This window comes from Bombus pyrosoma, linkage group LG8 (genome assembly GCF_014825855.1).
Source record: "Bombus pyrosoma isolate SC7728 linkage group LG8, ASM1482585v1, whole genome shotgun sequence".
NCBI classification, from domain to species: Eukaryota; Metazoa; Arthropoda; class Insecta; order Hymenoptera; family Apidae; genus Bombus; species Bombus pyrosoma.
This window is the reverse complement of record NC_057777.1, coordinates 4,949,154-4,961,524: the sequence shown is the minus strand read 5'-3', so window position 1 is coordinate 4,961,524 and position 12,371 is coordinate 4,949,154. Positions and strand designations below refer to the sequence as shown.

Here is a 12,371-nt window from a genome sequence, read left to right as displayed (position 1 = left end):
GAATGTAAATCAAGCAGTGCGAGATAGACAATACAACTAATGTATACGACCATAGTGTATGCAAACATAATGTTAATATAATTATGGTGAAAGATATATCTGTATATGTCAAATTATCGACATGACTGGAGATGCACCTTAAGAATGACAGCTAACATCTAAACATTCTAAACATATTACCTTCTAATAACTTTTATTTCTTTATTTTCCTAGTATCTACAGATTTGAATAATTTAAATAATCATAATGGTTCGGTTTCAAAGTATGACACCACAAGAGTATAAAGAAAAGCATGAAAATTTTAAGATAATCCATGGTTTCCATGCTACACCTTTTGGGGATTGCTTAATTGGCATTACTAACACTAATAAAGCAATTATGCATTTGGCTTTTGTTGATAAAAATAATGAAGAAGCTTTGAATGAATTAAAGAACGATTGGCCTCTTTCAAAATTGATCGAAGATACCTCGAACGAAACAAACAAAATTATAGAAAAAATCTTTTCCCGATGGGTAACTGTGGATGATTCTATTTCTGTTCTCATGAAGGGTACACAGTTCCAAATGAAAGTTTGGGAAGCCTTGATGCTTATTCCACATGGTACAACTGTTACTTATGAACAAGTTGCGTGTAATATAGGTAAACCAAAAGCCGTACGAGCTGTTGGAAATGCGGTCATGAAAAATAATATTGGTTATTTGGTGCCATGCCATCGCGTAGTAGGTAAATCTGGTAGTAACAAATATAAATGGGGAACGAAGCGTAAAGAAAATATTCTCTTGTATGAGCGTGATTATGTAAACACTTAAGTTTATTTTTTATATGTTTACATACTTCTACAATTTTTTTATTAATTTATACTTTAATACAAAGAGATGTAGTTTATGTAATATGGTACATTTTATAAGTTCTATTACTTACGAATTGTTTATTTCGTAGTATTTATATAAATATAAAAATTTAGACATCAAAAATTTCCTGATATTTGCATAGATTATGTAAAATAGACACTGAATAATATAAAAAGAAAAATTGTTTATTTTTATACATTAAAAATTATTTTTATTATCTTTAAATACAAGTATGCAGTAGTATTTATGTACACTTAAAGAAATTAATAATTTAAGCTGTAATGATAAATCCATTGCACTCTTGCATACAGTAACAGGAACACTATGATACTAGGATGGTTTTCAGCATTCACAATAATTCTAAGATGGTAGTATAAATTAAACATAAATAAAATTGTGTAATTTTATATTTGAATTTAGATAGTTATCGATATATGTAACTGTTTTGTATAAAAAAATGTAGCATTTTTTAAATATCTTGTGTTAATTTACAAAATATTAAACTGTTCAATTAGCAATATATAAAATAAATGTCAAAAAAAGTTCGAGAGTGAATTTATGTATGTATTTTTGTGAAATTTTGCGATATAATTAATTTTCTTTAGTATACAAGCCTTTTAGATGTCAAAATAATAAGCGTTGCAAATGCTGAAGTTAAAAAGTAATAGTTAATGTTAGAGAACTGGCAATGAGTGAAGATAATAATTTGGCATCTGATGGACTTATTGTTTAAGTTTATACACAGCATGACTGGAGAAGTCTATCTACATTGTAAATATTACTGTACTATTAATTCTATACATTAAGGTATAAATTTATAAATACATATTTATATACATTTACAATATAAATATAAAAATGAATTTTATATATATAAAAGCATTTTATAAATGTGTAAACCGTTTCACACAATACTTATTTGTAAAAATTCTACTTTAGGTACAAGTATGACACTTGCTTGTGTTAATTGCAAAAATCGATGTTAAATTTAATTCAACAATTATATAAAAAGTGTAAAATTTATCGTGACTTATTTAAAAATTATTTTTTTTGCAAATAATCACAGGGAATAAATTGTATTACCCTAAGAATGATTACATATTTCTTATTTTGTATATTGCTTTAAGTTTGTAATTTTCATTCATTTCATTCGATGTAGATTATAATATATTTATTTCAACGAGAAAAAAATAGTGTTAATTTCTTATTTTAAGTACAAATTTGAAAAAAATATATATTTTCCTATTGGTGAATCTTTCTGTACAGTATTATTAATTCAGTCAGTCTCATTAGTAACTTCATCTACGTGATTCATTTAGTAAAAAACCATTATGAAAAGTGTGTTATAATCAGAAAATATATAAACTTCTTTGGATTCTCCTAGCAACATACAGTTTACTATTACTTGTATCTTACAAGGCAGTGTTTGGTGGAGATTTGAAATATAACAAAGTTCTATGTATCTACAGAAATTTTTGTTAAAAGCATCTCTCAAATGCAAAGTAGATTAGAATGGTGTTTGCTAAGGGAACACATTAATGTCAATAATACAATATTCATACAATTAGTCATTATATCAGATTAAAAGTATTCAAATACTTATTTTTTTCTGATGAAATCATTCAGCAGGATAGGCATTTTCTAAATATACTTCATATATAATATTTACTTTCTTGATCATTTAGCTTTATCTCGATAAAATTAAGAAAAGTTTTATGACTTTGTTTTAAGACAATAAGATTTTCTTGTTTTATATCCCATAGCGGCGTTCATTCACTAGTTCATTGTTCGTTATTAATGACTTGGTACTCAAACGTACATATAAATATTTCTAAAAAACGCGATTACCATTATGAACATTACAAAACCATAAGATGCAGTAGTTTTATGTGAGGCAAATGATGGGATATTGTTTCCTGATATACTGGTGGTACCTGGTATCATGACAAAATAATCAATTGTATTATAAACTCTATAACATATAATATTGTTAATCAATGAATGTAAGTAATATTATTTCTACCTGATACTCTCGACCGCGGAGTTGTAGTAGTTCTCATTATTGGATTGTGAGGAATTGGTTTCATTGGCGTTGGTGCAGGACTTGGAGAATTTCCATAACACTGACCTAATTACATTAAATCACTATGCATGTAACTTTGAGATTAAATATTGATTTATTGTAGACTGCACTTTAGGAACCTACCCTTCTTATACAGACGCATTCCTTCTTTCTTAGGATCAATATTTCTCATGCAATGATCCCCCGCTTCCTTGATATAGATTTCTTCATCATTCACGATTAAACCAACAAAACATTCATTGGTACTGGTATCGTTTCTCATAGTATATGCATACATAACACCTTTTTCTTCCCATTGACCTAGACACAAGTATGCTCGTTCTGAAATATAAATTCTTTTGTTGAGTTTTGATTTCAATGAATTTAGATTAATTAAATTATTTAAGTAAGTACCTTCATAGAGTTCTCCAGATTCACAGTCAGTAACTTTAAAGTACATTATTTCACGAGTGTTGCAGTTGCTGCTTAGTTCAGCACACATGCCTGATAGGTCAGTTATCATACCCATATATTGTCCAGTAATTGGACAAGGCGATTCTACCGCACGTTCAATTCCTAATTTTAATAGCATTTGATCTAATATCATGATCTTTTCTTGAAATATATAATTTATATCTTCTTTCTTTGAAATTAACTTACGTGCTTGTGTCATCCAAACAGGTTTATCCAAATTAGTATCGTCACACAAATAAGATTGATAAACTGGACTTAACACCATTCCTGTATGAAAAATTGATTATACTTAGCCAATTAAATAATTTCATTAATATCTGTGGGCGTCTGAGATAATTATCTAAAAGGTAAATACCTATTGCAAATTCTAGTACATTTTCACTTCGTTGCCTCATCATTAAACACACATATGCCACTTGTTCACTGAAAATATTTTTATTATTTTAGAGTAAAAAAATATTTTAATATTATTCGATTAATGTCCTATCCCACCATTGATTTTTGGAATAAACGATGTAGCGGCCAGTTTCTTCATTTGAATCAACGGTAATGAACGTGTAACTATTATAGCCATTAAGATCAGTGAAAGTCATGGTGCCATTGACAATCAGAGATTCTTCCCATACACCCTGTGCCCATTTTGGAAATCTAAATCAACAATAGCTTTTAATTAATTAATTAAGACTAATAGAAAATTATTAAAAGACTATGAAACCACGGGAAACATTCAATCAGTGTATACTATAAAGAAGATATTCGTCGCTAATGATCTAAATGTCGATGCGATGCTAAATTTTAAATAAAAAAAAAAATTAAGAAAATATACTAACGTTGCTACGTGAGTCTTCACATAATTTGGCATCTTCTTTTGGTTTGGAATTTTACTAAGGACTAATGTCTCATATCCACTAGTGGAATTATCTAAATTCTGTGCACAGCTGGAATCGCTGCTGAGAGCCATGTATGTTTTTCCTTTTTTATTGTCAACATGAAATAGCTAAAGAATAGATCCTTTAATTAAAGAAACATATTATATACCTTAATTAAAAGGACAAAATAAATTTTCAACTTACTCCACATCTATACTGTGGTCTGCCTTCATAGTTGCCACTGATGTCCATCAGGGCAAAATAAGTAGAACCGTTTGGACCAGGCCAGTTGCCTAAGCAATTAAACGTAATATTCACTGAAAAATAAATAACAACAAATAAGTTCTTCTTTGAACATATTTAAAATCCTAAGAAAGGAGACAACAAGAATATTAGGAAGAAAATTACTGTGAGGCTCGAAGCTACAACGATTGAAGTGTAATCTTAAAACAGAGCCATCAGGACAATTGTTGAAGGAAGATGAGAAGCTATTACACTCGATAACTTTATCAGATCCATTATTGAGATTATACGTGAAGTGATACTGGCCAGTTATTGGACAATACTCGTTTCTTATGGGGATATTTCCAATCTCCCTGGTACCTACCCAAACAATCAAGCAATTAAATAATAAATATTTTCGAAATGTTCTTATACGTAAATGTTTATAATTGTTATACTTACGATATAAAACGGACGTGGAATTTAGTTTATCACAGGAGGCCAAAGCAGTGGCTTCTGAAGTATAGCACCTGTTCAGATCTTCAGAGAAGACCTCAATAATATTGCGTGATCTCCTTAACAATCGGAAGCATCGGATGCAGTCGCCATCACCGTATCTGAAATAAATGTAATTGACTTTATTTGGTTTTAATTTCCCGATGAAATGTTCAGAGAAGAATAACGACGGATAAAAAGACCCTGGATTATCAATCTCCTAATTTATTTCTTACATTAATCAAAAAGTACTTGCAGCGTGAAAATAAAATTTGATAAACGCAAATTAATTACGATTAGATAGATTTTAACCCTTTTAGATCTAATAAAATGTGTTTGTATAATTCTAACTACATCTCAGGTACAATTATAGCTGGGAAAGAAGAAAGTGCAGGCCGACACCGTCTGAGATCTGGTCTATTTCCATCCCAGACACGCTGCAGACACGTCGGGGCATCCCTATCCCTAAGGATGCATTAAGTAAGCGTGCAATCCGTAACTCACAATCAGTTACGGATTTAGTTACAGCCTGACTTTCATAGAACTACGCCTACTTGCAGACTAAACATAAATTCTTCACAATTTATGCAACTGTCTATGGCTGTTAAGTCTAGAACCAAGATCTTCTCCTAGAATAATTTATCCTCATATTTACAGATATTAACTTGCTATTACCAATCGGATTCAGGCAACTGGCAATTACCATTACCGCGTTAGGGTCAAGCGGTTACCGGAAACGGACAAAGTGTTATCGCTGAACAGGGGCAAATCGTAGCGACTAGCGGTCGTCGGAATAAATTACTCGGTGATTTCTAGGTAGACCCACCTGTCCATTAGCAACACGTTATCGCCGATCCTCCTGTGGCAGTAACCCCATACGGGGATCGCGTTGAACGTGATGTTGATAGTGGAATATTGAATGGGCTCGTTGCTCGTGTCGCTGGCTTCCTTTCCGCTCACCTGCGTCACGAATTCACCCTGAAATTCCGCGGGGAAATAACAGCCAACCATGAACTGGGGGTCGTACCCTTGGAGGGCGTCGTCACTCGTGATTACAGTCGCATCTGTAAATTAAATAACAGGCTCTTTTATACGGTTTCCCCAGGTTAACTTTATTTCAATGAAAGAGTAGTTTAGTATAATTATCGAAGTATTTCTCGTTTGTAGAAAAATTAAAACTTGCGATGTTTTATTATTTAATTGATTTAATATGTTTGTAAGAAAATGATGTTGGAAATTATGGTGCCCTATCGATTTGTGGTGAAATGCTATTTTGATACCTAGTTGATTAATTAATTTACTTAACGTAACGCAGTTATACGTAATTGTAGAATAAGATAAAAAGTTGTGACGCTTTAGAGCGAAATTATTCTACCTTGGCATCTAATTGACTCGTCTTCCATAGATCGATCGCAGATTTAGGGGATTTAATTGAAGCGTGAATTAAAAAGAAGAAAGATTTATATAATGAGTAATATAAATATATTCATAGGAAATATTGAAAATTCCGGTATTTTAGTGTGAAACATTTCCTTAGTGCTAAATGATTTAATTAAATGATGAAGTATTTAATTGAGATTAATTGAAAAGAGATAATATAGCGAACAAAGTATTTATATTCGTCAAAAAAAAAAGAGATTGAAAAACACAGTATTTTAGTATGAAATGCTCCTTTTATATCACGTGGTTTAATTGGTTTACTTAATTACTTATAGAGTATTTAATTGAGGCTCTAATTAAAAAGGGATTTAATGTAATGAGTCTATGCATTCATAGAAGATTTGAAGATGCAAAAATGCGCAGAATGCACGTATGTAAAAATATATGTAAAACGTCCAAAGTGTAGTACTCGTTATAATATTAAATAAATTAAAGGAATCTTCGTTCAAATTTCATTTCTACAATTGTGTTCATAACGGATGCAACAAACATTTATATTCGTCAGCAAAATTGATAGTTCTAGTGTTTTCTTCTTCGTTTTAGTTTGTCTAAAGTATTTCTTTGATACCTGGTGGATTAATTAATTCTTGAGATTGCAGGGTATTAAAAAACACGCGATGAAGATAAGATTGTAGAACAATTACATCTAAGTTGATTTAATTATTTATAAGATTCGCAGAACACTTGGCACTTGCGAAGATAATTCATTTTTAGAAGGCAAATTTAATTTAGCTTCACGGTGTTCATTGTTTTCACGGAACAAATCAATAGACTTGAGTAAAACTAAAAGAATTGCGAAATGAATTCCCATGAACGAGTCGAGGGTCATGTGAACGACCTTAAAAACGAGATGTCTCGATATTAATTTGTACAATGTCAACGGCCTTCGAGGTGAAAGAACAAGATTAAAATTGATTTCCAACTAATATCTTCTAATTACGCGGATTAATTAATTTGCACGGCGAAGATATTTGAACCCGTATTTCTGGTTGATACCATTTTATTATCATTTAAACGATTTTAAGATTTTTCAACTATATATTACATTCATAAATAAGCAAAATACAAATTATTAACAGAAACATGATATGAAAATTAACATTAAAAGATATAAATATTAATAACTTAATAGAAACTTACTAAATTTTCATTAACGAATATATAATTATTTATTAGACAATTTAATTCAAGCGTACGTTTTGAAGAAAACGTTATTTTCACTTTATTTCCCACCTCGTAAGCTAGACAAATCATTTTATTAAAATTCTATTAAAATGTTAGTGTAACGTTAAATCATATCAGTCATGGGTTAAAAGGTAATTCCAACAAAACGCGAAACGTTATTCGACACGGGAACGCAACAAGTTCCCCGCTAATTGCTCAATTCAACGCCAACTGATCGATCGACTCCCCTCGGTTAATTATCTTCTAAAAAATGAAAAGAGAAAAAGGGGGCATAAGGAAATGTAGAGGAGACTACCAACCAGTTGTTTAATATTGTCCATATTAACACGGTGAATAAATCGCATTCCACCTTATTGCCCACATGTCGTGCAGCCAACGATCCATGAATGGTCATTAGCGTTGGCATTAAGTGGTTACGAAGGCAGGTGCTACGCTGACAGGTGGACCACCGGGCAAACTTTGCAACGAAACATAATACATACTATGTATCGCTTCTTTCATTCCATTTCGCCTGCTGTCCGTTCACGTGGCGCACCACTTTTCCTCCCCGACTTTGTTTTCTTTTAATTTCGTCATTGATAATGGTTATCGGTAATTAAAAGAGAATATTCCGTCATTGATGATGGTTATCGGTAGTCAGAAAATATTCCTTCATTAATAGTATGATATTATTACATTAATAATGTTATTACATTAATACTGGTAATAACGAAAAAATTCTGTCATCGATAATGGTTACTCTTAACCAAAAACAATTCCATCATCGATGATGATTACTGTTAACGAAAAAATATTCCATCATTAATAATGGTCACTGGTAATAAAAATTCCGATATCGTTAATGATTAATGCTAAGCAAAAATAATTCTATCATCCATAATGGTTACCGATAACTAAAAAATAATCCGCTATTAATAATGATTACCGATGACAAAAGAAATTTCTATTATCGATAATGGTTTGCTAGTAACCAAAGAAATATTCCATCAACGATAGTAGTTTACCGGCGATAAAGAAGATTCCGTCATCGATAATGGCCGTCGGAAACCAAAGAAAAATTTCGTCATTTGTAACGATTATTGAGAAGCAAAAGTAATTCCATCATCGATAATGGTCATTGCTAATCAAAAAATATTCCGTCATTGATAATGGTTACTGGTAATGAAACAAAATTTCGTCACTGATAACGGTTATCGTTGAACAAAAACAATTCCATCGATATCGATAATGGTTATCGGTAACCAGAAAATATTCTCGTCATCGATAACGGTTATTGGTGATCAAAAGCAATTCCGTTGTCGATGATGGTTAGCAAAAAATATTCCGTCATGTTCTGGTCGTTGAATTTTTTGAAAAATTTCTATTTTAAATTTACTGATCAATGTCCTCCATTTGAATAAAAATTACCATTTTGTCACTGACTTTTTCTATAGAAATTTTCAGGACAATTATTATCTTCTGTTACCGATAATAACACCGAATAATAAGGAATATCGAATATCAAATATTAAACATCGAATAACAACAAAATTTCAATGAACTCTCGAACAGATATCTTATTGAAATGTGCAATAGGAAAGATATGGAATGTGGGCGGGTTAACACATGTAGCTTTAATATTCAGTGGGCGTGTGCAAATTATCAAGAGTGGAATATGTACGTGAGTCTAAATCTGAACGACAGTGTTTTACGGCCGTCTGGGAGTCGTGTTCACAAGCACGGACAAGTAGATGACTCATCTGAACGTGTCTCTTCCGTTGCACCTGATTAAAACGGGATTTACATAACATACATATAATGAACGGTGTTAATTGATATCGTCGGCCTAATTACTACAATTACTTATCCGCTCAGAAACACTGAAACATCGATCTTTACACGGTCGACAATCCTATAGAAAATACGACAAATAATAAAATAAAAACAAAAAGGGGATCGACTGACATCCGGAAGCGTAGGACAATTCTAATTACAAGAATTCTAGCGAAGAAAATCAGATAAAATACAGTCGTCACCTAGACCAGAGATGATTCTAGGATAAGCAACAATATGATTACTGTCATTACGTCAGTGTTCCTTAATGACCGAGTGAGACCAAACTTCCTCGTAAGGGGGAAAATTTATTCTTGAAGCAATTTAGGACAGATTTCTCGAGGAAGTGTGTACTTAAATCAATTTCTTGAGGACTGAATATGAAATATAGAGTGTCGAATACAATGTATAATTTTCTTTCTTCTTGAACATGAATGAGATACTAAATATCTGGAATCAACGGTAACATTTTTTCCGAAAAAAAACCTTTCTGAATGAAATTATCCATAAAAATCTGTGAGACGCATTTCTTTTTTAAATAATTGTTGCTTTTTATCTCAGATTATTTTTAGGTATCTCAGATAATGCACCCTCTTTAAAAATCCCGGAGACACGAGTCGTGTACCATTAGCCAAATAGGAATGTGCGTTTACCACTTAACAGGAAAAATAGTCCCTTTGAAAAGGCAAACGAGGGACCCATTGGCCCCTTCGACAAGGTATACAGCTGATCAGTGGGAAGAGGTTTCGAGTTAAGGGGCAAATAGAAAGAAAGCTGGACATAGGAAAGAGACGACCTCTTCGGTAGAGAGGAAAAGAAGACAATGTGTATAAACGGGCTGTGGTCGTACGTGTGTGCCCCGGAACGAAGGAGGGGCGTAATGCCTTTAGCAAAGCAGCTTGTTCCTCGCATTCCTTCTCGCGGTGCTTGTCGCGTTCTCCTCTGTGCATTATATACGACTAAACTCAGTGGTCTCAGGTTCCTGAGAACCAAACCCCAGCGAGGACTCATAACGCCGCGTTGATCCCATGAGAGTAGGTACCGGCGCACCTTCTTCTCTACGAGTTCGCCAAGTTAAATAGAGTCCAACGTGACTGTCGTTATTCACGGATTCTCTTTTATTATAGTCGCCTGTTAGGCAGGGAGCTAAGCTGGCTCTTTACTTGTTACGTCACGGTGTTGAGTTACCCGTTTTCAGATTCGAATCTTTTCTCCTTCTTCCTGGATTCTTCGCGTAAAAATATACTTTAAGTATTTCCTATTTGGCATTCAGTATTTAATGTTCCGTATTTAGTACTTAACAACTGTAAGTTATAAGTTGTAATAGGAGAATTAAGTACCGTTTTCAGGCTCACATTTATTTTCTACCTCTTGCTGCATTTTCTTGGTATCTTTAACACTTGACGCTTAATATTTGGTATCTGACAATTGTCGTATTTATTACAACGTTTGCATATTAATTAATTGAATCCAAGCGTATCGAGTTTCTTAACGTCTTTAGCAGTGCACTTTCATGCGATTACAAAAATTTGGTATTATGAAAATGAAATGTAGAATCTGATTAAAAAAGCGTTTCATTGAAAGAGAAGATACGTGCAAATACTTTTTGTAGCCATTGTACGATATGAATATTTGGAATAGAAGGAGGAATAATAGAAAGAATAATCGTAAAGTAAAAACGAAGAACGAACAGAATTAGTGAAACAATAGGAACTTTTTAAGGATCGTTTAATCATGATTAAGGACGCACAAGAAGCGAAAGAAACGCGAAGTACAATATCGCGTGCCTCTGAAATCGTCGTGCCGGTCGAGTTGACCGTGAATTATAAATCTTCGATCCATTTCTTTCGCCTCACGCGGAATTTATTTAAGACGCTTGTTCGATGCACTTCGCGTGACACAACACGCGGATGCTACCTTCTCTGGCGTGGAAGAACGGGTATTCCAGGGCGATAATGAGTGCAGCAAGTGCAGTTGGAAACACGATGCCCACTATAAATTATATCCTACTTATTTCCAGGCTCACCGATGAGACAAATGGATACTGGTGCTCGGCTGCTGCAACCTTTTCCGCTAAGAGCGGATATAAATATCTTCCTTCCTAGGATAGTAGGAAATTCTCGTTTTTCACGTATACGGTGATGATATTTCCAGTTATCAAGTTAGTACTTACTATTTGGCTTTTGATATTTCGGATTTCGCTCTGGCAAGTACGGTATTCTAAATTTCGTATTCGGCTTTTAGAAAATTTGATATTCGACTCTTGAGAAATTCGATACTCAAAACTTGGTATTCAGCTTTTGGAAACTTTGGTATTTAGATTTTAGAAAATTTGGTATTCCACCAAAACTCCATACTCAAAATTTAATATTCCGTTTTCGAAAAACTGAATACTCGTCTCCCGAAGAGAGTGAAATATAATATTCGTTATTCGGTAAATTAGTAAATTCGGTATTCGATATGTAATTAGAATCTTCCATAGCAATTAGAAAATTGAGTATTTGTTAGTTAATAACAATTTATTTAGTACTCGATGTACAGTACCCAATACTAAAAAAGTTCGATATTTAATTTTCAGTATTTAGTTCTGGAAAAATCGGCTACTTGGTATTCGATATTTCTTTCACATTCCTCTCCTATAATTCGTAAATTATACTAGATGTTCAGTCCCTCGAAAATTTATTTAGATATCTTCGCAACAAACGTGTTCTAAATTCCTTCGATAATTGATTTTTCTCGTACGAGCGGAATCGTTGAAAACCCTTATCGAGTGTAAGATCGTTTAAAATCGTTGAAATTGTTCTACCTGTGCTTTGATCTTGATTAGGGCTCGGTTTTTACCTTTCACGCGAGTAGTATCTACGGTTACCTCGTTGCTACGTAGCTTACCTTCGTAAACCGGAAACACGCTATTAGCCGGGACTCTTGTTTTACCGTGATCACGTGTTCCCTTATAATTG

At 32.9% G+C, this 12,371-nt stretch overlaps 2 protein-coding genes across 3 annotated transcripts in view; one reads left to right on the top strand and one right to left on the bottom strand.

Annotated features, from left to right (window-relative positions):
• The first annotated feature begins 228 nt into the window (after positions 1 to 228).
• LOC122570283 (methylated-DNA--protein-cysteine methyltransferase, inducible) lies at positions 229 to 1,953 on the top strand. The gene has a single exon (XM_043732402.1). It carries the CDS (start codon positions 247 to 249, stop codon positions 808 to 810), a length of 564 nt encoding a protein of 187 aa, XP_043588337.1. The 5' UTR covers positions 229 to 246; the 3' UTR covers positions 811 to 1,953.
• A 27-nt stretch (positions 1,954 to 1,980) lies between these two features.
• The window catches only part of LOC122570274, a 35,952-nt gene continuing 25,561 nt past the window's right edge, over positions 1,981 to 12,371 (bottom strand). For both annotated transcript variants that reach the window (XM_043732385.1, XM_043732386.1), the window contains exons 3-14: positions 5,801 to 6,038; positions 4,942 to 5,096; positions 4,666 to 4,860; positions 4,462 to 4,574; positions 4,219 to 4,385; positions 3,881 to 4,036; positions 3,744 to 3,811; positions 3,575 to 3,655; positions 3,329 to 3,490; positions 3,059 to 3,256; positions 2,876 to 2,980; positions 1,981 to 2,786 (exon numbers count right to left, since the gene is read on the bottom strand). In XM_043732385.1, the coding sequence (XP_043588320.1) occupies positions 2,662 to 2,786; positions 2,876 to 2,980; positions 3,059 to 3,256; positions 3,329 to 3,490; positions 3,575 to 3,655; positions 3,744 to 3,811; positions 3,881 to 4,036; positions 4,219 to 4,385; positions 4,462 to 4,574; positions 4,666 to 4,860; positions 4,942 to 5,096; positions 5,801 to 6,038 (1,763 nt within the window). In that variant the 3' untranslated portion in view covers positions 1,981 to 2,661. The remainder of the gene's footprint in view (positions 2,787 to 2,875; positions 2,981 to 3,058; positions 3,257 to 3,328; positions 3,491 to 3,574; positions 3,656 to 3,743; positions 3,812 to 3,880; positions 4,037 to 4,218; positions 4,386 to 4,461; positions 4,575 to 4,665; positions 4,861 to 4,941; positions 5,097 to 5,800; positions 6,039 to 12,371) is intronic.

Bases quoted from the DNA above. Each gene is read 5' to 3' on its own strand.
- LOC122570283 (XM_043732402.1), top strand. From the start codon at position 247: ATGGTTCGGTTTCAAAGTATGACACCACAAGAGTATAAAGAAAAGCAT.